This window comes from Cynara cardunculus (genome assembly GCF_001531365.2).
Source record: "Cynara cardunculus var. scolymus isolate 2C chromosome LG 11, CcrdV1, whole genome shotgun sequence".
NCBI lineage: Eukaryota > Viridiplantae > Streptophyta > Magnoliopsida > Asterales > Asteraceae > Cynara > Cynara cardunculus.
The window spans coordinates 2746415-2772791 of NC_037538.1; the positions used below are offsets into that span (position 1 = coordinate 2746415).

Below are 26377 nucleotides of genomic sequence, written 5' to 3' on the forward strand. Positions count from 1 at the left end.
CCCCCATCCACACCCGCCGCCGCACCTCATCCGCACCCACCCACGCAGCCCTCCAGCCCCACCACCCACGAGGTGGTTGTTGTGACGACGACAACAGTGGCATGGTGGTCGGGTGGCGAGGTGGGGGTGCCAGGCGGGGTGGTTGTGGGTGACGAGGTGAGGGTGGCAACTGTGACGACGACAGCAGTAGTATGGTGGTTAGTGGTGGGTTGGGGTTAAGGTAAGGTGGGGGTGGGTGAATTTGTGACGACAAAAATAGTGGTGTGGTGGCGAGCGTTAGGGTTAGGGTTGGGGGAGTGACAGTAGTAGCATGGTCATGGTTGGGGTAGGTGGTGGGTGGTGTTGGTTAAATTGGATGCAAAGAGATGGAATTTAATTCCTTCACTTGTGCTAAGGATGATAAATTCATTAATTTGTGGAGTTCCTACGTTTTCATCATGTGAACCAAACATAGGATTTGGAATTTGGTCAAAGGAATCATCCGTTCCAATTCCTTCAAAATCCATGAACCAAACACCCCCGAACATACAAACAATGGAAAAAAGCATGAAAGTTAATCGTTGTTATCAATGTACACTTCATTTAACAAGTTTGGACCTAACATCGAACATTTGCTCTTTGTTTTTTCCATTTTTTCTGTTCTAAAACTGTTAAAATTTATCACCAAAAGATATTTAAGGTGTGTAAGGATTTCCATACCGAAAAGTGCTTGATCGAGGCTTTTGTTCTCAAGATACTCGTAAACCAGAAGTCTTCTAGCTCCTTCAATACAGGAACCATGCAACTTCACAAGGTTCCAGTGCTGGACAGATGAAATGGCTGAAATCTCAGCTATAAACTGACTCCTCCCATGGTGGGATGCTACTGACAGTTGCTTCACAGCTACTATGCTGCCATCATTCAATATCCCCTGAGGCATTAAAAACTCGTTATGATTTTTTAACACAAAATTTAATAGCAATTATGCAAATTTAGTTCGAATATTGAACTTTGGAACTAGTCCTCACACATCACGGAGATGTACCATGTATTATCAGCAGCATATACCACCCCCCCCCAAAAAAAAAAAAAAAAAAAAAAGCAAGTACGATAATAATCCAACCAAATCAGTTCAATAGCGAAGGAAGATGTATTCAGAATTGTAAATGTGATTTGGGTACAGAAATGCTGTAATATCAAACCTTGTAAACAGGTCCAAAACCACCTTCTCCGAGCAAATTTGAAGGACTGAAATCTGAAGTTGCAGTTCTCAGTTCCCCATAGGTATAAGTATTTATTTTAAGCCCAATTCCAAGAAATTCTGCTTAAAAAATGAAAAAAGAGGTAATATACATTGAGAAGAATAGAGAAAGAGAAATGAACAGTAGATATTATGGAATTACAATCAAATTGTGTAGGAAGGAGCAATATGGAATTACAATCACCAGACTCTTACTCAACATGATTAATAAAATTAGATAGTGGCTAGTTAGGCATGTTAAACAGAAATAAGCATGCCATCACCGGACTCTTACTCGACATGATTAAGAAAATTAAATATCCACAATAGCTGCCAATTAAGGTTGACATGACCAATTCATGCAACATCTATACATGAATGTCTCGGAACTAGAATTATTCACCATCTTACACCGTCGAACTCCCAAGCAAAAGTATGAAAGATATATTTCCAACTTGATCTTCATCCGAATACTTATGGGTTGTTTGGTTCAGGCAAGGGAATGAAAATGAGAATGACAGGGAATGAAAATGGGAATGAATTTTCAATCCCCTCCCCGGTTTAACCTGGAAAGGAAATTTGGGCTTATGGGGAATGAGCTCATTATATGATATAATACCAAACAATTTCTTTTGTATTCAATCCCGGTAATAACTGATTAATACCTCTAACCAAACACCCTCTTAAGCGTATCATAAAGACAACTAAAAGGTATATAATGAAAGGGTTGGATTCCGGTGAGAATGGAAGTTATGGTGAGAACGGTAAGAAGGGATCTCCACCCTTGGATCAATCCTAATTGAAGATCAAGACTAATGCAGTGCAGCTCGGATCAATTCCCGTGATAAGCGCAATTCATGGGGTGGGTGTGAGATTAAAAGTGATCAATGATATCCCATCTTATGCTTCTCACCTTAACTCCTATTCTCACTCGATCCTTCATCTACAATGAAATCCCAACCAGGACCACTTTAGTTGAGTTGACGACACAAAGTTCCTCAGTCAAATGATTGTTATATTGGCATAGTAACAGATCAAAAACACCCTTCTATTCCCTGTATGAACTATAACCAACATTTGTTGGCACCATTTTGAAGACTCTGGTCAGCTCATTGTTCAACAACCCAGACCAGCTAGATAACCAAAAGACCTTGCAGAACCTTGTATTTCGGGTTTTCAAAGGGGAGTCTTTTGCTGGCTAAACAACAAGGGGGGTGTATTTATAAAATGACTTAGTTATGACGCGTATTACAAATATAGATGGTGATATAATCATTACCTTCTTCTTCCCCATGTTTTGACCTTCTCCTTTTCAAGTATAAACCAAAAGCTAAGAGAATAAGGCTGACAGATGCCACACCAGCTACAATACCAATGATCATTCCAGTTTTTGACTTGCTCTTGACAGCGAAACCTGAGAAAAAACATAACAGCAATCACAAGAATCAGAGCGGAATAGAGAGATACTCATCTGAGCATGAGTGTGAAATAATATGTATGCATTCCATGTTCTGTACCAGCAGAAACTCTGAGGGCAGAAATTAAAGGTCCATAATCTCCCTGTTCAGGAATGCAGCAAGTCCCCTTCCCAGCCCAGAACAGATGAATCTCAAGAAAACTTTGCGTCACATTAACATCAAAATCCTTTATGAGAGCTCTTCCAACACCACCTGCCTCCTTTGATATGTCAAAGTCCTTCTGTCGACGATTTCCCTGGAGTACAGGAATAAACAAATCGACGATTTGGCACTGGTTCACAGATATTTACAAGATTTAGAGCATATGAAATCAAGTGCTTAGCAAAATATTAAGGCCACTTATTTCATGAACACAAGCTATACTCATTTACAACTTCAAAATATGTCAAGATTTTCTAAACTTCTATTTTCAGAATGTGAGAATGGATTTTAAGCCATCTTATAGGAAAAAGAAAAAAAAAAGTATTTAAAATAGATTTGAAACATATTAATGCCTGTCGTCAAAACTTCTGGTTGTTTCCTCTTGAGGTCCATTTTCCTAATTTCTCCACTGTGAAAATCAAAATTGTAAATTTCCGAGAAAAAATAAAGATGAACTAAGAGTTCATTATGCAGAAATATAATGGTGGGAAGACAATAGATCCAAACAGCTGGAGATTTACAGCAAGCTAACCTGGATGTAAATATCAAAGACACGCCTCCCATGACCCTGCCAGGTGTTTCTGCTTCGATTGAAGACGGTCTCCGCGAAGTAAAGGCTTACAGTATAAGGACCATTTTTTAGTCCTAAACCGTAGTATCTAAGCGAGCTTGGAGACGTCCTTGAAGTACGGAAAAGCTCTGGATATCTTGTGTTATTTACTTCTGTTGTGGTGGATACTATAAATGACGGATCATCTGTGTCAATGGCAATACCACCATTGCTGACTCCCCATTTGTCTTCATTTAAATAAAAAGAAGCTGGTCCAAGGGAAGTTTGGTTTTCATTCTCGAATGATATGCCATTGGCGGACCTCATTTTTGAGCCACCACACTTGATTGCAAAGCCAGAATCTGAAGCAAGCAGCAAAGATCATCAATCCCCAGCTCACCACTTCTTAGTTAATTTGATAAATAAAAACTTCTTGGAGGATAAATTATAAGCATTTCCTACTAATCTAAGAACAATTATGTCAGGTGTGACTAAATTTCTGGTAGATAGCTGGTTGCTTGTTCTGTTAGTCTGTTATTTCTTTCCTGTTTAGACTATAAATAAGTGGGGGCTAATCATTTGTAATCTCTGTTCATTTTTCATCTAATAAAATTCTCTGCCTCACGCATCCAAATTCACTTGTAGATTTCCAGTAATTTCTAACAAATTGGTATCAGAGCGTGGTGATCAAAGACACGCTTCTGTTGGTTCTGGATCTTTTTTCGGTTCTTGATTCTGCAATTGATCAAGACTGCTTCTGCGATTGATCAAGTCGACTTGTGTTTTGAAATTGCTTCTTCCGATTGTAATCTTGGCAATCAATTGCATCAATCTTGAAGTCCAATTCAAGGCAACGGGATTCAAGGTGGAGCGACAACTGAAATTGGTGATCGATTGGTTTTCAGGAATTAAAATTGGCGATCGATTGGGAACCGGCTTCTTGAAATTGATGATCGATTAGGAAGCGTATCAGAAATTGATGATAGATTGGAGGCTCGCAATAGAAATTGGCGATCGATTGGAGTCTCACAATTGAAATTGGTGATCGATTGGTGACAGGTAACTGTAACTGGGTGATCAATTGGCGACTAGTGTTCGATTCTAGATGGAGGGCGACTGGAATTGGTCATTCTTTGGTGACCGAAAGCACCTGTCTCGGTTAAATCAAGATTTTGGTGTGCCTCCACAAATGATCAAGATCGACAAGTTTAATGGGAAGAATAATTTCAGGTTACGGCGAATCAAGATGAGAGCTCTCCTAAAACAGCAAGGAATTTGGACTCCCTTGGCTGGTGAAAGACCTGCAAATATGGCCGACACTGAGTTTAATCAACAAGATGAGAAGGCTCACAACACCATCTTGTTGTCCTTGGCAGATGAAGTGATTTACGAGGTCGCAGATGAGGAGACTGCCTCATCTCTATGGATGAAACTTGAAAGTCTCTACATGACAAAGTCTTTAACAAACAAGTTGTTGTTAAAGCAACGGTTATTTTCGCTTCGAATGAAGGAGGGAATGCCATTGAAGGAACATCTTGACGAGTTAAACTCCATTCTTATGGATTTAAATAATGTTGAGGTCAAGGTTGAAGATGAGGATGTTGCTCTCATTCTATTGGTCTCATTGCCACCCTCATACGAAAATTTTGTCAACTCGTTTGTAGTTGGAAGGGACACAATTACTTTGAAAGAAGTTCGATCAAGTTTGCATTCACAAGAATTACGCCATAAAGCTTCCAGAAATGGAACTGAAAGCCAATCTGTTGGCTTGTCAGTGGTAAATGAAGGTAGAGAAAAGGGTCGAGAGAGAGCTAAAGGCAAGTGGAAAGGAAGAAGTCAATCAAGATCTAAGGGTCAAAAGCTAGCCCGAAAGATGTATGTCACAGGTGTGGTGATCTTGGACATTGGAAAAATGAATGTCCAAAACGAAAGAGAAGGCATCCGCTGTTGTTGGTAAAGATGATTCGGGTTCAGAGGCTAATCTGGTTCTTTCAGTAGGTGACTCTAAAAGTCAACAAGATGAGTGGATTCTTGACTTCGGGTGTTCGTTTCACATGACACCGAATAAGTCCTAGTTTGATACTTATGAAAAGGTTGCAACAGGAAGTGTTTTAATGGGGAACGACATTCCGTGTAATGTTGCTGGAATAGGTTCGGCAAGTGTCAAAATGCACGACGGGGTAGTGAGAATTTTGGTTGATGTTCATCACGTACCTGATTTGAAAAAGAATTTGGTTTCTTTGGGAGCTTTGGATTCCAAAGGTTTCAAGTACAGCTGTGAAAAAGGAGTACTTCGGGTCTCTAAAGGTGCAATAGTGGTGATGAAAGGAGTCAAGAAAGGTACTTTGTATGTGCTTGAAGGCAACACGGTTATTGGGTCAGCATCGCCAGCCTTTAGTTCTGACAAAAACAAGTCAGATTTGACACTCTTGTGGCATACGAGGTCGAGGCATGTTAGTGAGAAAGGCATGCTCATGCTCAGCAAGCAAGGACTTCTTGAAGGTCATAAAGTTGCTGAACTAGGCTTTTGTGAGCATTGCATCTTTGGAAAACAAAGGAGAGTGAGTTTTTCAAAGGCTGTCGATAATACCAAGTCTACTTTGGATTATCTACATGCTGATTGTCGGGGTCCTTCACAGATTCCGTCTCTTGGTGGTAGCCGTTATTTCCTCTCAGTAGTTGACGATTACTCTAGGATGACTTGGGTGTTTATCATGAAAGATAAGAGTGAGTCGTTTGAGAAGTTCAAAGAATGGAAGGTTCTCATTGAAAATCAAGTTGGGAAAAAGATAAAAAGGTTGCAAACTGTTAACGGTTTGGAATTTTGTTCAAATGAGTTTGATCGGTTTTGTAAAGATGAAGGAATTGCAAGGCACTGAACGGTTAGGCACACTCCATAGCAAAATGGAGTGGTCGAGGTCAGGTGTGTGCTGTCAAATGCAGAGCTGTCGAGAGGTTTTTGGGCTGAGGCATTAAACACGGTTTGTTACCTGGTAAATAGGTCTCCGGCAACAGCAATTGGTTGTAAAAACCCTATTGAAATGTGGTTCAGAAAGCCAGCTGATTACACAAATTTACGGGTGTTTGGTTGTCCTTCATACTACCATGTGAGTGAAGGAAAGTTGGAATCAAGGTCAAAGAAGGGGTTATTTATGGGATATGGTGCTGGAGTAAAAGGGTATAGAATCTGTTCACTAGATGAAAGAAAGGTGATTCTCAGCCGTGATGTAATATTTGATGAAGGAAGTATGTTGCGTGACGTACGGTATTCGTCTACTTCAAAAGGCCAAGAGGAGAGGATATGTGGAGCATGAGTTAAATGATTCTGATGAGGGTGAGAATGTTTCTGGACAGCACAGTAACATGACTGAAACAGGACCTGTTGAGTCCGAAAGTCAGCACCAGCCTATGGATTTTTGGTCCATAATGTTAGACAAGCCTCGAAGACAAGTTGGTAGGCCGATTCGATATGGTTTTGATGACGTGGTGGCCTATGTGTTACAAGTTGCTGAAAAATTGGATTTCTTTGAGCCATCTACTTATGGAGAAGCAATCACGACAAAGGAGGCTGATGTGTGGATAACAGCCATGAGTGAAGAAATGGAGTCCCTTCACAAAAATAGGACTTGGGAATTGGTGAAATTACCTCAAGCAGAAAAGTTGTGACCTGTAAGTGGATTTTTAGGCGGAAAGAAGGGATGCCAGGAGTTGAAAATGTGAGATTTAAGGCTCGTTTGGTGGCTAGAGGTTATAGCCAAGAGCAAGGGGTTGATTATAATGAAATCTTGTCACCGGTGGTGCGTCATACATCCATTCGAGTGCTGTTGGCACTAGAAGCACAACAAAATTTGGAGTTGGAACAGTTGGATGTTAAAACAGCAATCCTGCATGGACATCTTGAAGAAGAAATTAATATGAGTCAACCGGAGGGATTTGTGATTCAAGAAAAGAAAGATTATGTTTGTAAGCTCAAGAAATCGCTTTACGGATTGAAGCAATCTCCGAGGCAGTGGTATAAGCGATTTGACAGCTTTATGGTGAAACATGGTTTTAATCGAAGCCCTTATGATTGCTGCATATATCAAAAGAAAGTAGTTGATGGTTCACGTGTGTATTTGCTACTTTATGTGGATGATATGTTGGTAGCAGCTCGAGATATGGCTGAAATTAAGAGGTTGTAACAACTCCTTAATTCTGAGTTTGATATGAAAGATTTGGGGGCTGCTCAAAAGATACTTGGGATGGAAATAGTTCGAGACAAATAGACAAACTTTTCTTGTCACATAAAAGTTACATTGTGAAGATACTTTCTCGGTTTGGTATGGCTTCGGCAAAGCCTTTGAGCACTCCATCATCTGCAAATTTCAAGTTATCGGTGGCTTTGGCTCCTCAAACAGAAGCTGAAGTGGAGTATATGAGCAGAGTTCCTTATTCAAGTGTTGTGGGAAGTCTTATGTATGTTATGGTCTGTACCAGGCCTGACATAGCTCATGCTATTAGTGTCGTTTCGTGCTGTATGGCTTGTCCAGGAAAGAAACATTGGGCTGCTGTGAAGCGTATTTTTCGGTATCTTAAAGGTTCAGCTGATGTGGGTCTCATTTATGGAGGAAAAGGAGACAGTTTTGTTGCTGGGTATTCAGATTCAGATTATGCAGCTAACCTTGACAATCGAAGATCATTAACGGGTTATGTATTCACTGTTGGAGATGCCCTAGTAAGCTGGAAAGCAACGTTACAGTCATCAGTTGCTTTATATGGCACTCAACAGAGGCTGAATATATGGCACTTACAGACGCAGCCAAGGAAGGGATTTGGCTGAAGGGTCTACTTGGAGATCTTGGATTTCATCAAGATCAAACTGTGATTTTTTCTGACAGTTTAAGTGCTATTTGTCTTGCGAAAGATCAGGTGCATCATGAAAGAACGAAGCACATAGACGTTCGTTATCAGTTTATACGGTCAGAAAGAAGAGTTAAAGTGAAGAAAGTGAAGATGATGATAACCCAGCTGATGCACTTACTAAACATGTTTCTTTAAACAAGTTCAAACATTGTTTAGATCTCCTAAACATGATAACTGGAAGTAGAATCTTTGTAGAATTAAAGTCAAGGTGGACAGTTGGTTGCTAGTTCTGTTAGTCTGTTATTTCTTTCCTGTTTAGCCTATAAATAAGTGGGGGCTAATCATTTGTAATCTCTGTTCATTTTTCATCTAATAGAATTCTCTGCCTCATGCATCCAGATTCACTAGGAGATTTCCAGTAATTTCTAACAAATTATTTGAGGGGTCAATAAGGGAAATCATATATGGTAAAAATTTCACACTGCCACTACCACTCATGCCATATATATAGGAGACAATGTGTTCACATGCATGGCAACATGCCATTTATTTGTTTGGTTTGGTATTGACAAAAATATCGAATCAAACAACCAACACATAACAGCGCGCATTAACGGTGTCATGCTCACTTATGTTAGAGTCCCACATCGGCTAGACTTGGACCATTTCACCTCTATATATGTTGAAACCTCCTTCTCTTTGTTATCCTATAAATATTTTTAAGTTACACTCATGTCTTAACGGTGTGGTTGGTTGATGTTTTCGTTATTTTTTCCAAATTAGATCTTCTCTTAACATGAAGACAGTAATTTAATTAAAAACCAGAAAGTAAGCACGGGCTATCAAATAGTAAAGCTAAAAGTATGTTGTTCATATATGTCCAAAGAAACAATGAGCAACTTACAGGGTGTCGTGTTCCTGTTGCAAGGAAAGTCTCGCTGAAGACAAAACAATCCTGGGAGATCACTGCAAACGGAGATGCAATTACTCAAGAGAATTAAAAGTACTACATAGCAGAATACCAGCTATAGATTTACCCTTTACAGTACTCTAGATAAAATTAAGAATATTGAAGAAAATTTGGAAATTATATAATATATACTCTATATATTTGACGGTTAAAAAATTAAAAGGCATGAATTTATATGACAGGTGGATTATTCTGATAGCATTAAAGGAAAGAAGATGGCAATCTCCACACAACTGGGGGCATCAATCAATCAAAACCATTGTTTTGATCAACTGGTGGCAGCTGAATACAGAACATAACTCAGAGAACTATAAAAGTGATCCGGTGATGGAAAAAGAGGATGACTTCAACTTCAGAATGGGTCAGTGGATGTGAACTTTATGAAAGAAATACTACAAGTATCCCAATTGGAACTTTTACTAATTTTCTCCTCTCAATCCAATAATATATGAATTCATATCCTCCTTTTGGAATAAATAATGTTTTACTGCATGCTCCAAACATAGAGCGAAGATTTGTTGCACTGCTGGCAATCATGCGTGGAAACTTTGTCGAAGTGGACTGTGGATGGAAGGTCACAAACAAAATACTAGTATCATGAACAATGAAGAGAAAACTGAAGTCCAAAATAAAATAAGTGAAAATTGACTGCTTTTTCAAGTGTCTCTCAAGAAAGATGTATGAACATCTTCAGTTGTTTCAACCTTTTGACAGGGTCTTAAAGAAGGGGATGTCATGCAATATCAGTTACAAAATTTATACCTCTACAAAGATTCATTTGAATATCTATAAGAACAATAACTGGGAAACTTCAAGATGTCACCAACGATCAATTAGAGTGATCAATTTATCTTTGTTCCTATCATAACCTTTCCAAAATCATATTAACTTGTTTCTCTCGTTCAAAGTGCCTCGATGCAGTTAATCCTAAAAGTTGGTATATGTGGCATCCCAAACAATGACCATATCAACTAGAATAATAAGTTAAATGATTACCTTATGTTTCTGCTGTCAAATTTGAAGTTATTAGCCACCAGATTCCTGAAATAACAGGCAACCATTTCGATATATGTTAATGAAATTACAAAGAAAAAAGAAAGAACTGGATCAAGACACACAAACAAGCCACATATCAGGATATCATTCATCAAGATGTTTAAAATTCAAACAGTGTCCTTAAACATTAATAATGAGAGAAAGGATAAATCCTACAACCAGAACATTCCATGTGCAGTACTCCCTCAAGATTCTGAACTGATTTGTGAGGCTCGGTTTGTCTAATGTCTTTGGAATGAAAATTGCCATATTTTAGCATTGGCATGTAGGTGTCAGGTGACCTTGAAAAGTAAACGTCCACCATATGAAAGGCACCTCAAATAGACATCTTATAAGCAAATGTGTTAAACAAGACGATATGATTAACACATGGAAGTAAACGTACAATTGCAGATTAGCCATTTTCCATGTTGGCTGCACCCACCGAGGAAAATTTCCATCGAGTTCATTGTAAGAGAAATCTCTGCAAAATAAAATTTTACTAAATCAAGAGCATAAAAAGTAAAACAGTCTGTTTTCTGATGAAAAGATCGACTAGACACTGAAAAATAAAAATATATATATAAAATTCAGAAGAACTTAAATAGTTCAACTAAACCAAACCAAATTGACCCAGTAAACCCCACTTGAAAGCAGGGTCTAAGGGGGTGAGATGTATGGCAGACTTGCACCTCCACCTCAAAAGGGTAAAGTGGTTGCTTCCCTGAAGACCTTCGGCTTGTGCATGAGTGTGAACAAACAGTTATAAATAATAAAGACTAACATATGGTGAACAAATCACAGAAAAATATTTAGAGAAAAGCAATGTGTAGGTACAAAGAGAACATATGAAAAGATAAGATAGAGAGCACACACATAGAGCAACTAAGGCCAAACAACATATCTATGAAAAGATAAGGTAGAGAGCACACACACAGAGCAACTAAGGCCAAACAATATATCTCTAGCCTAAACTACCAGTCCTCTACACCCCTAAACCTGTCCAACTCCCTTCTACCTAACTATGCTAGCTACAGGTCCCCCAACCTAGTTTGCTATCCTAGTCCTCCATCTCCAAGTACTCCTATTTGAGGTCAAGACCTCGGATATGTCTAAAACCAACATGTCCAACCTCAGTTGCTCATCCTATATCCTCCTCGTCCTACTCCTCCTCCTTAGCCCCTCAATTGTCACTCTTTCTACTCTCCTCACCAGTGTCGTCATTGGTCTCCTACGAATGTGCCCAAACCAACGCAATCTCCCCTATTTATCCGTTATTAATTATGTCTAACTTGGTCCGACTATATGTCCACCTAAGCATCCTCATTTCCACAACTTCCAACTTCCTCTCAACGACCTTCCTTGGCCCGACATTCCGATCCATACAACATAGCTGGTCAGGTGGCTACCCTATAGAATTTGCCATTCAGTTTTAGTGGAACCTTCTTGTCACACAATATCCCTATGGCAGCTCTCCACCTTAGCCACCCCTAAGATAGGGCAACTATGTGTTGTAGCCACTGCACCAACAATAGCTGCATTGACCTCTTATGTAGGCCTTCCTAATATGTTACATACATACTACACGACACCCTAATGTGATGGCAGCTGACAAGTTACCCTCAATGAGAATGTCCAACATATAATACAGAGCCACTGCAAAAAAATCAGTGTGCAGATACCTTGAAGCCCGTGTTCACACACCTTTACGTTTGAATTATTATTTTACCAAGGACTAGGAGCTTGAAATTGAACAAACTCTTGAAGCATATGCATCATAATTAATGAGCTGAATGATGCAAGCAGTAGATTTAATCTCCTCCTATCGCTTCTTAATTGAAACCTAACATATTTGCATTATGTGATGATACTGTCATTCAGTATACGGAGGTATTCTATTGCATTAACCCTTTATCATGAAAGCATGGAAGCCTTGAATATTGTGAATGATGGTGGCTAAACAATCTGGCTGGAAGGTATATCTCACACTTCATAAACATATAACATTGCAATGGTTGCTGTCAGTATATAATTATTCTCAAATGTAATAAAGATTATTATGATTCCTCAACATCTGCTGGTTGCATGTGTATCAGAATCAAGATCAAGAATGCTTCTTCATTTTCTGGGGTTTCGGTTTCTAAATTTAGATATTTACAAAATATATGCTTGGAATGGATTTTGTTTTTCCATGTATTTCCAAAACCATTTCACAAGCCAGGGGTCTCCATGGGTTCAGCCTCTCCACCCCTTGGTGTAGAAGAAAGGTCTACTTCTCAGACCCCACCTCTAAGCAAGATATACGGGTACGGTTGGGTTGGTTTGGTCAAGACAACAAGATGTAAAAAATACAAGCGGGAGATGTTCAAAGTCCTTTAGTCTAAATAAAGGGCAAGTTTACATTCTAATTCAGTGCCCTTTACCTGTCATAGGTTGATTAAGGTTTCTGCCTGCAAGTCCTTTAGTCTAAATAAAGGGCAAGTTTACATTCTAATTCAGTGCCCTTTACCTGTCATAGGTTGATCAAGGTTTCTGCCTGCTATGAGCCTGAGACCTATTACAAACAAGAGGAATCACGGTGACTACCATACATCAGAGGCCATACTCCTGACGATCCTACTCAACTGGACATGAACTTGTAGGATATGCCTTTTGGCAGAATCTGTTGCACCCTTTAATATTGAGCCTCTAACCGGAGCTTTTCCCCTAGATTGCTATATAAAGAAATCTGTTGTTCCTAATCTTCGTTTTTTCAACACGAGAAAAGGACAGATAGATAAACAAGCCACATTTCAAAAACATTTGAACTAATCATCTTTTAGATATTTTAAATGCACGTCTTCTGTTTATAGTTCCCCATAATAGCAACACAAACCCAATCTCCTGCTCATCAAACACCGTCCCTATTTCTTCATACAGAATTTAATATAAATTATTGGAAAAGTGTATATCCCCACATCAACTACTGCAGATTGTTTAGACACCCTCAAGCACACCAAAAAATATATAGTCTAATAGAGAGAAAAAAATGTGAATGGCTCTGCGTACAGAGTCAGTTTAAAGAACAAAACTCATGCAAAAACACAATATCTTCATGTGTACCTGATAAGTCTTGAGAAATGCAAATGGCAGATGAAATGCTACTAGATCTAAATGTTCAAATAGCTCTAATCGACTTACATATTCTGAAGCTTCTCACTTTTTTCAGGAAGAAGAGAACCAGACAAGCTGTTGTTTCCAAGAAACCTGATCACGTCAAGCACAATAAGACAACAGAGTATACAAGAAACGGTTGCATTTGTCCAATATTGCAAGGGAAGGTGTAATGATAACTTACAAGGAAACGAGGGAACTCATATTCATTAACGTTGGTGGAAGCGGACCACTTATATTGTTGAAACTTAAATCCCTATCAAAGAGAATTAACAAGGCATGAAATACCTTCTATAAAATCGTGTAAAGTTGTTTAACTTGATTTTGCATTAAAACTTACAATGTAACTAGCTTTTCCAATCGAACAATGTCCCTTGGGATAGGACCAGAAACTAATGCATTTCTTATAACTCTAGTCAAAACAATAATAAATGGTTAGTAACTTGATATGTATTTGAACACTCCAGCAGAAGATAGACATAAATATCATTGCACGTCAAGGAGATCCGTGTGTCTTACAAGTTAGTTAAGTTCCTCAAGTTGGTTATAAAATCAAGAGATGAACTAAAATTCTGCAAATCACCTATTCGCCTGTACAATTTCATGCATAAAAGTTGTTCATGCACATGGACAACCAGAGGGGATATCTGTAGAGGGAGAGGAGGTAGAGAGAAAGCATGCAACTCACATATCTGTCAATGAGGTTAAATTTGAGAAACTAGCCGGTATTGGACCTTCAAAATTATTGCCGTAAAGTCTCCTATAAGATCAAACAATATCTGTAAATGAGTAACTGATACTTTTCTAGCTTAGAATGTCGACAACAGCCCTTCTTACTCACAGGCGGTCTAATATTCTCCAGTTGCCTATAAAAGCAGGTATCTTTCCAGTAAACGGGTTGTCTGGTGCCCACCTGAAAACCAACAAGTCAACTGAGAGTAAGCAAAAATAAGCTGATCGCATCGGATGATATCTGGCTTTCACTTAACACAAAGAATAAAGAATATTCATGGGACAAGAAAATAAGTACATGTCAACCAAATTTTGGAGGTTGGCAAATGTTGAGGGAATCTCGCCACCAGCACCGCAACTGTCTAGGTATCTGCAAATTTAAGTTAAGATTGTATGATTTAGCTTCTAATCAGATACTAAATTATATCTTATTGACTTCAGAAGCATATATGACTGTGCATATCTATACTATATTATAAAACATTTGACAAAAACTCTTAAAAACCATTTTTTATGCATGAAGTACTATATATTGATGCATATTACTTAAAATTCAAGATTACAAGTAAATTATGCATAATTACAACTTATTAAAGCTCCATGTTTGAATTCGTGTAACTAGCTGCAGATAAACATAATCAAATAGAGGATAAACATCTCATTTTAAAATATAAAAAATCTAAAATATAATTAGGATAATTATCGAGTTCTTACAAAATAATTAATTATTATCTTTATATGAAAATTATATTATTATACCAAATATAAATTACTTCATTATTGAACCTAAATTATATTATAAAAAAAATTACACAAAAAATAGGATTTTTAAATAGTTAATTTGGTATTAATATCGTTATATTTTTGTCAAATTTTTATGATATTTTAAAATTTATATTTTATTCAAAAATAAAAACATAATCGCTCTTTCAAAATCATATAAGACCATACTATAACATCGACTAAGATAAAGAATAAAATGAAATATTAAAATCAAGATGCATCTCGCTGCATTGCGCGAGTACCCTTCTAGTAATTATTAATATATCTAGTACAAGCGTAAGATAGCCGCAAATTAACTTTTTCAAGTTCTGCGGGGATGGGGGAGACTGCTGGAATAATTGACTAGGTTTCCAAATTCGGCGAGAATATGTGGAACCCCATTCGATTACTCTCCAAAAGATCCCAAGGGAGTTTTCCAACATATATAGAAGAGAAATGGTCCAAGTCATGTTGTCGGACTCTTAACACACGCCCCCTCCAAAGGAGGCTAGACGAGCATAACTTCTCCTAGAGTGTCGGGAGAGGGGGCTAGACAAGTACAGATTGCCCCCAGAGTGCTCGGCCTTGGCTCTGATACCATGTGAGGATATGTGGAACCCCATTAGATTACTTCCAAAAGAGCCCTTGAGGAGAGAGAGGAGTTTCCAACATATATAGGGGAGAAATGATCCAAGTCTAAACCACAAGGGTGGTGCCTAATTGGATTGAGCTTGGGCTCCAAAGGTCAAAAGTGCCTGGAGGTCTCAGGTTCAAATCCAAGGAGGAATAAGAATCCCCTCGTAGCCACGGAGGTTCAAATGCGGCGACTCCGGGCTACCTGCAAAGCAGGTAGTTGCCCTCGGATTAGTCAGCTCGCATAGCGGGTTGGATATCCAGGTTAAACCAAAAAAAATGGTCCAAGTCTAGATGATGTGGGACTCTAATAATATGAATTAGCTTCTAATAACTAGATTATATCTTTTTGACTTCGGTCTTGGGGAACATATGTGTTTCTGCATATATTATTCGTATATTCTAATACAAACGTACAATAGCCGCAAATTAACTAGGTTTCCAAGTTCTGGGGGAAGACTGCCGGAAAAATTATTGGAACTCAAAGCCCTGCAACAAACAGACAACATAACCATATTAGATATGTAAAGGCAAGTAAATAAAAGAACCATAATTACAAGCAGAGAGTTATTTCTACTTGATATGACTAAGAAAACTTTCAATAGAGAGCAACTAGAGCAACACCTCCCTATAATGTAATCAAAGTGCGATACTCAAAAAAGGGTGAGACAGCAGACCCACTCAAATATCAACAAAAACATCAGTCTGCAACGACGTAATGTCTGGTTGTTCTTATTATGGTCCATTAGAGAAATCTAGTCTGAGGAGTTGATAGCCATCATGAGTTTGGTATAATGCTTAATTGGGTTAGTTGAGACAATGCTGAAACTTGATCACAAAAGTATATTAGATCTCTTATTAATCCGATGGTAGACGTCTTCTGACTACCAAATTTACACACTTCACTAAATGTGGAAGGAGTCAGTTGTTTTGTGGAAGATAATGGCCAAGCAAGAATACTAGACTCTCATATCACAACTCATCTCCAACATCAATAATGTGATGTCATTAACAAGCATGACTCTCATATCACAACTCATCTCCAAGTTCCAACAACTAATATTCGCATGGACTACCTAAATAGCTCTACGTCATTTAGTCTAACTTCACAGCAGTTGCTGTTAGCTCTAGTTTACAAGCATTAGAAGTGTTCCATAACTATTGCCGGCATGCATAAATAACAACATTAAAAAGCACTCACAGCATGAATAGTTTTTTAAGATTTCCAATCTCCCTGGGTATTGGACCAAAGAACTGATTGTGGGCAACCGACCTGTTAAGATAAACGAAAATAAAAAGTTGACCAAGATGAAAGTATTAAGAGAAAATCAGCAATTTTGAAAATCTATCCTTCACACCAGAGGCTAGAACACAAAAACAAATACTGGATATATTAACTGCCATATTTGATGTGGTAAATCTCAACATGGATAACTAAATAAATTTATATACTTATTTAAAAATTAAACTTATTAAAACAAAATACAAAAACTTGTATAAACATTACGAGAAACAAAATTAATAAATAATTTACAATTTATAAATTTTAATTTATATATTTTATAAATATGGGTTATAAATTTATTAAAATAAACTGGTAAAAAACAACAAAAATACAATAATTGAGCACCACCAAGACAAAGGGAAGGATGACCAATGAAGAAAAATTAAGACTTCTTATGCGGAGACCGAAATTCAGAAGGGTAAGGTGTACATTGCTTCAACAAGCCTTCAAGCCTAATCTAGGATGGTCATCAGATCTTGTTACTGCGACAGATCACAACAGAAAACTCATGGGAAAATAGAAACAAAGATGGTCAGAGTCCGCAAAGGTAAAAGAAACAGCTACGTAATACAAGTAGAACCACACAACAACTAAAACTGTCCTTATGCTTATATGTCCAATCAATAGCCGAAAGCCAGAAGTGCAGCAGGAATAAGGAATCATCTTATAGGTATTAGATAAACAGATAAATATACATCCTACACTTACAAGACCATCAATGCAGAAAAATTTCCAATGAATGGAGGCAAGGTACCAGTGAAGGCATTCTGATCGATTTTCCTGCAGGAGTGAAGGATATTATGAAGTGCATACATCAATGATACCATCACATCTGGGACAGAAAAACGACCAAGTCTCAAACATTTTGGGACTGAACATTCATTTTGATCAATAATTTTTAGAGAAAGTAAGATAGGTTAAATGGAAAGGCATACAATACAGTGAGGTAAGTTAGAGCAGCAAGTTCTTCAGGAAAAACCCCTTGCCTGTTAAGTTGCCATACTTTCCTGGAAGCAGAATACGAGAAGTCTTAGGATACTGCATTACAACAGATAGAATTAAGATAAATTATTTGGAGGACTCAATAACTTTAGTTTAAGGTGTGGGATTTAATAAAATATCTTATATTCAAATCCAAACCAGAACTAGGAAGGCTCATATCCTACCATGATTCTTTCGAAAACCTTATTTATTCAGAAATGCCTCTGCAAACATCAACTCGGTTTTTCCAAAGAAAACACCACTGTCATCTCTTTAACCACCAATAACCCTTCTTTTCAAGTCAGCAGTCCTGTACTGTCTAGGTTACTTATTCCAGTGTCACATTCCCTCATCTTGTATTCAGCTACTCCCTCCCAGAAAAAGATAATCAATATTGAATTTTAAGAGTCCAATATGGCAACGTCTTTTAAGGGGTGTTTGTGCTGTAAAACTGAAGCAGCGGTAATCAATTTTGTAGTGTTAGGGAAAACTGTGTTGGAGGAAACTCAAAAGCTACAGAGAAACAATAGGTTTACTAGCTCGGATAAAAACTGAGACCGTGTAGAGCTTGCCGTCCTTAAATTATTTTTCAACCCAAATCTGTCTGGGTATCACGAAACTTACTCAAGGATAATCTCAATTTTCCGGTCATGATTTTCGCAGCGTTGTCAGGATCGAAACCACTCCTACATTAAATGAGAGAATAACTCCCCATTAAATGGAAATGATTGTTGGAGTCATCAGTGGATCATTAGTGGATGTTTAACTGCACAACGGTTACAACCTACTTACATGGATCAGAAGGCTTCAGAGCTTCAGAAGCTCTATAGAGTCCGAAGCTTCATAGAGTCAGAAGCTTCTGAATAAGACTTGGAGGCTTCTAAAAGGGACTCAGAGGCTTCTGAATTTCACTTAGAACATTCAGAAGTTCATTATTCCCAAGCTCTTCTCTTAATGGAACTCAGAGACAACTCCTTGGACTCCACAAGAGAGTGCGGCCCCCTTGAGGCCTTGACCCCCGCCATATGGTGCCATCCAGCGATCTCAAGTTCTAATTAGCTTACATGAGTGTTCACTCCACTCCTCCTAGCCGTGTTATAGCTTACCCATAATTCTCTTGTGAATCCACTTACATAAAATGAACCGATGTTTTCACTAAAATCACCAACAAAATGGTTCTTATTCTGATTTTTTAGCGTCAATAGGAAACGCAAGTAAGTAGTTGCTTTATGAATATGATGTTTGAAGATAAATGCCTGACTACAAACTATCCTGGACTATATTCTTAAAAATCACAATAACCACATTGATTCAAAGGCACATCCAAACACCCCCTTAGTTTGATATTGATCATTTTAAAATTCACCAATATTTTATATATATAAAGAATTTGTGATGAGATTTAAAAGCAGTCACCGCTTCTTCACAAAAACAAGTTAAACCACATACAGATGTCGAATTTGCTTTGCTTTTCTACTAGATGATCAAAAAAGTCCAACAGTAGATATAAATTTGTATTTCTTGCTGATAACCGAAGACATACGTTTGTAGATACAACATGACACTAGACCACTAGTAACTACAAGTATCATCAATAAGTAAACCATATCAATTTCATAGAACACCTCTATAGGTAATTCCCAATGCTGAATTAATTTCAAACCTAATGGTTCCATGTGGAAAAAGAACCAATTAACCTGTTTGTTTGATGACTTCCCAATCCATCTCCACGCTTTGGAAGAGGGATTCAATCATCCATGCATATTTATGTTAGTTGTTCCGAAAACAAGTTCAACTAGAGTAGTTGATTCAAGAAAACGGAAGACTTACAGTTTGGTAATATGGCAAGTGGTGTTGCCGTCGAAGGTACAGTCGCATTCGATGGCTGGATTGTTGTACTCCTTGTCGTAATCTGGTCCGAGCGCTGTTCCACTGCATGGTTCTCCGCTTATATTCCACAGGTTCCTGGGAATTCGAACGTCCCATCGTTGAAATATCGAATTCAAGGCTCTCACTGTTCAATGAAAAGAGAGAAGGATGGCCTCAATGAATGCTGCAGCGTTCGAAGATACAAGATGCAAATGGTATGCGTAGAGTGGCAGATCGTGATTCTGATATCCGTTTTACCAAAACATTTGCAACATTGATTTTACCAGAAATTCTATTAACATATATATTAGTTTGACAATATTTGTGGGGGAAAAAAAGTTGGGGTTATTTAATTAAGAACCGGTCTTTGAATCGTTTCTTGTTTGACAAAAAAAAAATCTGTCTCTTAATAGTTCTAAAACGCTCTAAATAATTTTGTATTATTAGTCTTCTTTGACCATTAAGCATCCTAATTTCATTACAAACAATTATCAAATAATAATATTTAACCATTCTGACCACTTAATCATTCTGCATCAAATCATTCAGCAATTACCAAACAGCCTAGTGTTTTTTGTTTCGTAAAGACAACGTGTGAAATAAGTTAATCACTTAATTGGATTCTAATCATCGATGAAAAAAAATCATATAAAATATTTGATGATAAATCGGTTTGCAAAGTTCTTATGACATTTTTCAAAAGAAGACCCCATAAACATAAACATATAACCAAAAGAACATCTTATTTAAGTTGTTTGTCCAATCGAATTGATAATTACACCTTATGTAAATGAACATTAAGAACACACCCCGTTTGGTGACATGACGAATGATCGTGTCAGAATGAAAGGTATATTGAGAAATGAATCTCCACCTTTGATCACTCTTAATATCACCATCACCTATGAATTGAATCTTATCATGGGGATTGATTTGGTTCATCTCAATGCAATGCATCAGTATTGATATCTAATTAGAATTGATCAAATGGTGGAAATCTTTTCTTACTTTTCTCATCATAACTTTCATTCCCACCAAAACTCAACATTGATATGGTTAGGGGTTGTGTTTTATTTTTAAGTTGTTTTTATAATCTAATTTAAAATTTAAATATTCATATTGATTTTTGTATGATTCTAATAAATGTTTTCTTAAATATCTATTACATATATTAATTAATTAAACTAGCTCATTAACAGAAATAACTCATTTTTTGGTTTTTGTAAATAATTGTAATTATTATAAAATGCATATATTAAACATGCTTGTAATTTTAAATGATGTACAATATAATGATAAAAATTCAAAACATTTAGTAATAAAAAATTGGTACGGACAAATACATGTTCCATGAACAGTTGTACAAGTATAAAATCAATTATCAAATATTTGTTTACAATTATAAAATGAACAAAATGTTAAAAGTTGTTAGAATGTCCTTTTTCCAATTAGTTTTTAGAATTTTTAAAATCCTATGTTGTAATTCCACGGATAATGCTATATGTGCATCTGACTGGTTTAGATGAATAAATCAAAAACCCGATCAAATTTCGGATATAGAAATCAATACCCGAATTTTAAGTTTCGGATATCTGATTGTTTCGAGTTTTGGGTTGATGGCGGTCAGATTGGGGTATTATTACAATGCAAAAAGTAAATTCAATCGACTTTGAGAATGAATTTAATCAATTGAGAGATTGATGAAATCGATAATAATTTTATAAATTAGAAAGCATTTCGACCAACTAAAATTTACGATTTCTAAAAGATAATTAGATTAATAAATATATTTATATAATATTTAAAATATATATGTATATTATTTCGGGTTTTCAGACAGGTCGGGTGGCCAAAAATCAAATCTAACACGAACCTAGATATCGCCCAAAAGTCAGGTTTCAGATTTTCGAATTTCGGAATATTCGGGTTTTGCATAAACACCTTCTTTTTGGTTTGAGCTCAAATTCGGATTTCGGACCATTCGGGTGTACATCTCTAACTCTTTTAATGTAAGAATCAAGTCAAATCATTTATTAAAAAAGGAAAAAGTAAATGTTGATGTATATGAGGAGGAAATTAATCATTAGAATGCATTTATGCCTAATTTATCATATAGATTAGGTTCCAGTAAGAAATGTAAGAATAAATTTTCAACTTTGAATGCACATTAAGATGAGATACCGAGATGAGATGCACCAAAATGTACGAGATAAATTCCCGTATCAAGCATGAATCATTGGTGGGTTTGAGATTAAATGAGATCAAGACCTCAGATTTCTTCTTGAAAGAGGTATAGCTTTAAAAAAAATATAATTATTATATTTTTTAAAATTAAATGACAATCATAGATGAAATAATAAATTTCTTTAATAACATAACAGATAATGAATGTGTTCCTTTCATAACTATAATTGGTAAATAAACATTAACTTTTGAAAAATGAATATATATTTTAAAAAAAATATAGTAAAAGTATAGATATTTACTTTTGGTACGAAAAAAGTACAAATTAATGGTAAAATTGGCAAGTCATTTATTATTATTTTTTCTTAAAATAAGTGTTCACATCTTGATTTAAGTTTGTTTGTCCAAGATAAGTGTTTTATTTCAAAAATAAATAATTAAATTCTTAAATTTATCTTTAATTAATATATAAATATTTAACAGTTGTGAAAAGAGGTAAATTAACTAAGGGCATCTCCAATCCAACACTAAAAACACAAATAAAAGTATTTGCATCTCCAACTCAACACTAAAACACCAAAAAATAAAGATAAAATATGACATATGTATTTGAAGATCAATAAAGTTGGTGTCTATATATCAAATATTAATAAAATATTAAGTTTTTATAATTATCTATGTACAATAATGGAGGGAGTTTCAAGAGAAAAAACTAAAAAAATGAAAAATCAATGAACACTTTGGTAATCATTCATCTGAAAGTGTGCACATATGCATACAGTGATCGAAGCTTATTCTCATGTTATGTCCTTGTACATACCGAAAAAATTGTTTACAAACTACTTTGCATGTATATGTATATACCATCCAGATGAACAATTATCAGAGTGTTCATTAATTTTTCATTTTTTACGATTTTTCACCTGGCCCTATAATATTAAGTTTTTTTTAAATATATATGTATATATATATATATATAATTTTATTATCATTACTATATTACTAAATATGATTTTTAGTGTTTTTTAAGTGTATTGTTGGATTTCATTTTGCTAGCTAAAAGAATATAATAATTATGTACATCAAAAACTAGATATGATCTCTGTTATGAATAGTTATTTGGAGACCCGTAGAGTAATTCTTAGAGTAAATTATTTTGTTAGTCTTTGTGGCTTGTTAAAATTATGGATTTTATCTATTATGTCTTTAAAATTTCGATTTTCATCTTTACGGTTTGCAATTCATTTCTATTTTCGTCCGTTAGCCCAAAACACTACTTTTAAGCACGAAGGACTAAATTAGAAATGAATTGTAAATCATAAAAACAAAAAAAAACAATAAATTTTGAATTATAAGAACAAAAAATGTGATGAATTATAAACCATATAAATGAAAATCATAATGTTAAAACTATAAGAACACAAACATAAATTTTCAACGGACCAAATGAACTAAATACATAATTGAGTCTAAGGGGCTGTTTACTAAACGCTTATTCGGGTAAGCGTCTACCAAGTCACATTAACTTACCAAATGAATATGACAAATACCAAAAATCTTACTTGGTAGAAGCGAGACAATGAACAAGAGTCTTATCTGGTAAGTGAAAGCGACGACTCTTACCACGATAAGAGCTTATCGGGTAAATTATTATATACGGTACTGTTTTGGTAGAATAAAATTTTACCCGTTATATAAGTAATAATGTTGAATTTTACCGGTAAGCAATTATCAAGATAAGTTTTTGATAAACCGCCCTAACTTTTATTTCTTTTATTTATTTATTGGATTAGGACATGGAAGGAAAATATTATTTTATAGTCTCGTTTACTTTTGGACTTTTCGAGGTGCTGACAACCGCGCTAATCGGCCATGGGGCAGCCGGGGTCCATGGAGGGGCATGTAGGCGGCTAAATGAAAATTTTGGAAGAAAATAAAATTCCAAAAGCATCATAATCTTAGGTTTTTCAAAGTCCAAAGGCCATAATAGTCCAATAGTTAAATGAATTAGTAAGTTCATCATTTTATTTTATATTCCTACAAATGTTACCGCTCTTGGCTTCTTATTCCCACCTTTGCCTTCATGATTCACGACTGGTCTTCTGCCCCTCACCTACGGGCTACGATGCTCAGTGCTACCAATGCCCACCATTGCTCTCAGCAGTCATATCTCAGCCTCTAACCTTGACTCATCTTCTAACCTCCATTTTTAGCTCTCACTTTCGGTTCTCAAACCGCAATTGGTTTCTTTCAAGCTTGAACCAAAGTGTTTTCTTTCTTAGTTTCTTATTTATTCATTCTAGTTATCTGATTTGTTTATTTTCTTTGAATCTTGATGCTTTCTTTCTTAGTTTCTTGATATTTATTTGTTGTTATTTTGATGATGCGACTATTTAAGTGATTTTCTTAAACCTATTTCACTTATTTGGTTAAATCTTGATGTCTCAATTTCATGCCATAATTGTATATATTTTTGTCTTAATATTTTATGCTTAAAATTGTCTTTACATCATTTGTGGTTTGATTATTATTAACGGGGCGTATTATACTTGTTGATTAGACCAGTATTTCCACTTTGTTGTAGTGGTTTATTCATATTTGGTTATTTGTGGTGAACATTTCCCCCAATAGAAATTGATGAACTCAAAAAGAAAGGGGCGACACAAGTATTCTTTATGTCTTTGTTACTTTGTAACTACTTTATCTTCTATTGTTAAAGGTAAGTAAACGGGCTACTATTACGATTACTTCTAAAGACCCAACTCATAACAAACCTAGAGTGGATAAGAAAAAGAAAAAATACAACGGTTAGTAAAACAATATAATGGTGTTATCAGTCAACGGTGAATGGAGAGGTTGTCATGATATGTTATATATCTCAGTTGTTAGCTACTCATAGTCATTAAACATAAAATCATGTCCGGGCACCATGTAAATGATTTTATGGTCCACATCCAACTTCGAGATTCCCTTTCACCTTTGATCTACTCTCTCCCTCAAAAAAGGTAGCATCCCTCTATAAACCAGTAGAAAGTCCGACTAGGTTCCGAATCTCTTAAAAAATATGTTTCTTGGATTAGGACATCCAGAACCATAGGACCAGCCCTGCTTACACGACAAAAAACCTAAAGTTTTTTTTAGTAGTTTCTTGTTTTTTTAAGTTCCACCATTTTTACTTCGTACTATTTTATTTTTATTTATGAAATTTAATAGATTAAATTCATACAAATGCATATTTATATCTTAAAAAAAACACTATTACTTGAATTATGTATTTGTTTTACAAAAAGAAATAATAAATATATATACTTATATTAATTATATTTAAATATAATTACTTTAGTTATTTATACTATATTATAAAGCATTTGACAAAAACTTTTAAAAATCATTTATTATGCATGAAGTACTTAGTATTAATGCATATTACTTAAAATTTAAGATTATAAGTAAATTGTACGTATGTACAACTTATTAAAGCTTCATGTTTGAATTTGTATAACTAACTGCAGATAAACATAATCAAACACAGAATAAATATCTCATTTTAAATACAAAAATTCTAAAATATAATTAGGATAATCATTGAGTTATAACAGAATCTTTATCTTTATAAAATTTCATTGTTAAGTCAAAAATAAATTAATTCACTAAATCGTAAAAACATTATCTTTCTCAAAACCACATAAATCGTATTATATCAACAGAGACAAAAAATAAAACCGAAACATTAAAGTGAAAATAAATATCTCGCTGCAATATGCGAGTACCCTTCTAATATTAATAAATCATGGAAGTTCGATAAATATAAAATTCTTTAAGAAGACATTACGTCCTTCACCGAAGGCCTCACGAAATGCCTCTTTAAGGAAAAATTATGTTAAAAAACCCTTAAAATGAGATTTTATCAAAATGAGAAAAACCTCTACAAAAATCACATTGTAGATGCCAAGCGCCCAACATTTTTGAACGGTTTCAGACGGTGAATCATGAATGCAATCAACCGACATGTCTCTTTGGATTATACTATACGAATAAGAACGACTGAATCACGATAAAGTATCATGAGCTCATGATCGATCCAAACAATTAGAAACTATACTCAATTGTCAAGCGTTAAATCAGGTCAAACTCGTTGTCGATCTAATAAGCCGTGTGTGTGTGAGACAGAGAGAGATAGCAGAGCAGAGATAGTACCTTCAGAAGGATCAGTTCGGGCAGTTTGAGCGTCGGATTTCTGAAACAGGACGATGCAGAGGACGAAGAAGATGAAGTTCGAAATCGAAATTGAAGAAGGCGCCGGCAGCGGTGGCGGAAACCTTGACCGGAAACTCATCGTCGTCCTTCGATTCTGTTAGTCAAGAGCGATACAGAGAGAAATTCAATTGAAAGGACTAGCAGTGCAAGTGGTGTCTAGTGTCTACTGTCTACCTGTACAAGAGGTTTTTCTAAGGGGTTGATATCCCCACCCCCTTCCGTTACTTATTCACCCCCTCCCTCTCACATTCAACCCCCTGACATTCAATCAATTTATTTAATATTA

The 26377-nt window shown here is 36.0% G+C and overlaps 1 protein-coding gene across 4 annotated transcripts in view; it reads right to left on the minus strand.

Annotated features, from left to right (window-relative positions):
* Positions 1-26217, minus strand: part of LOC112520704 (probable LRR receptor-like serine/threonine-protein kinase At1g56140) — a 29583-nt gene extending 3366 nt beyond the window's left edge. For 2 of the 4 annotated variants that reach the window (XM_025129182.1, XM_025129181.1), the window contains exons 1-21: positions 26032-26217; positions 19612-19795; positions 17736-17807; positions 17509-17580; positions 16717-16788; positions 15933-16004; positions 14419-14490; positions 14230-14301; positions 14077-14148; positions 13908-13979; positions 13729-13800; positions 13573-13644; positions 13416-13481; positions 10642-10719; positions 10197-10241; positions 9135-9196; positions 3371-3750; positions 2737-2932; positions 2499-2633; positions 1182-1300; positions 700-910 (exon numbers count right to left, since the gene is read on the minus strand). In XM_025129182.1, coding sequence (XP_024984950.1) covers positions 700-910; positions 1182-1300; positions 2499-2633; positions 2737-2932; positions 3371-3750; positions 9135-9196; positions 10197-10241; positions 10642-10719; positions 13416-13481; positions 13573-13644; positions 13729-13800; positions 13908-13979; positions 14077-14148; positions 14230-14301; positions 14419-14490; positions 15933-16004; positions 16717-16788; positions 17509-17580; positions 17736-17807; positions 19612-19795; positions 26032-26170 — 2335 coding nt within the window. In that variant the 5' untranslated portion in view covers positions 26171-26217. Of the gene's footprint in view, positions 1-699; positions 911-1181; positions 1301-2498; positions 2634-2736; positions 2933-3370; positions 3751-9134; positions 9197-10196; positions 10242-10641; positions 10720-13415; positions 13482-13572; positions 13645-13728; positions 13801-13907; positions 13980-14076; positions 14149-14229; positions 14302-14418; positions 14491-15932; positions 16005-16716; positions 16789-17508; positions 17633-17735; positions 17808-19611; positions 19796-26031 lie in introns of those variants that run through there. The other 2 variants (XM_025129183.1, XM_025129184.1) reach the window with 2 other exon arrangements.
* Positions 26218-26377: the final 160 nt, after the last annotated feature.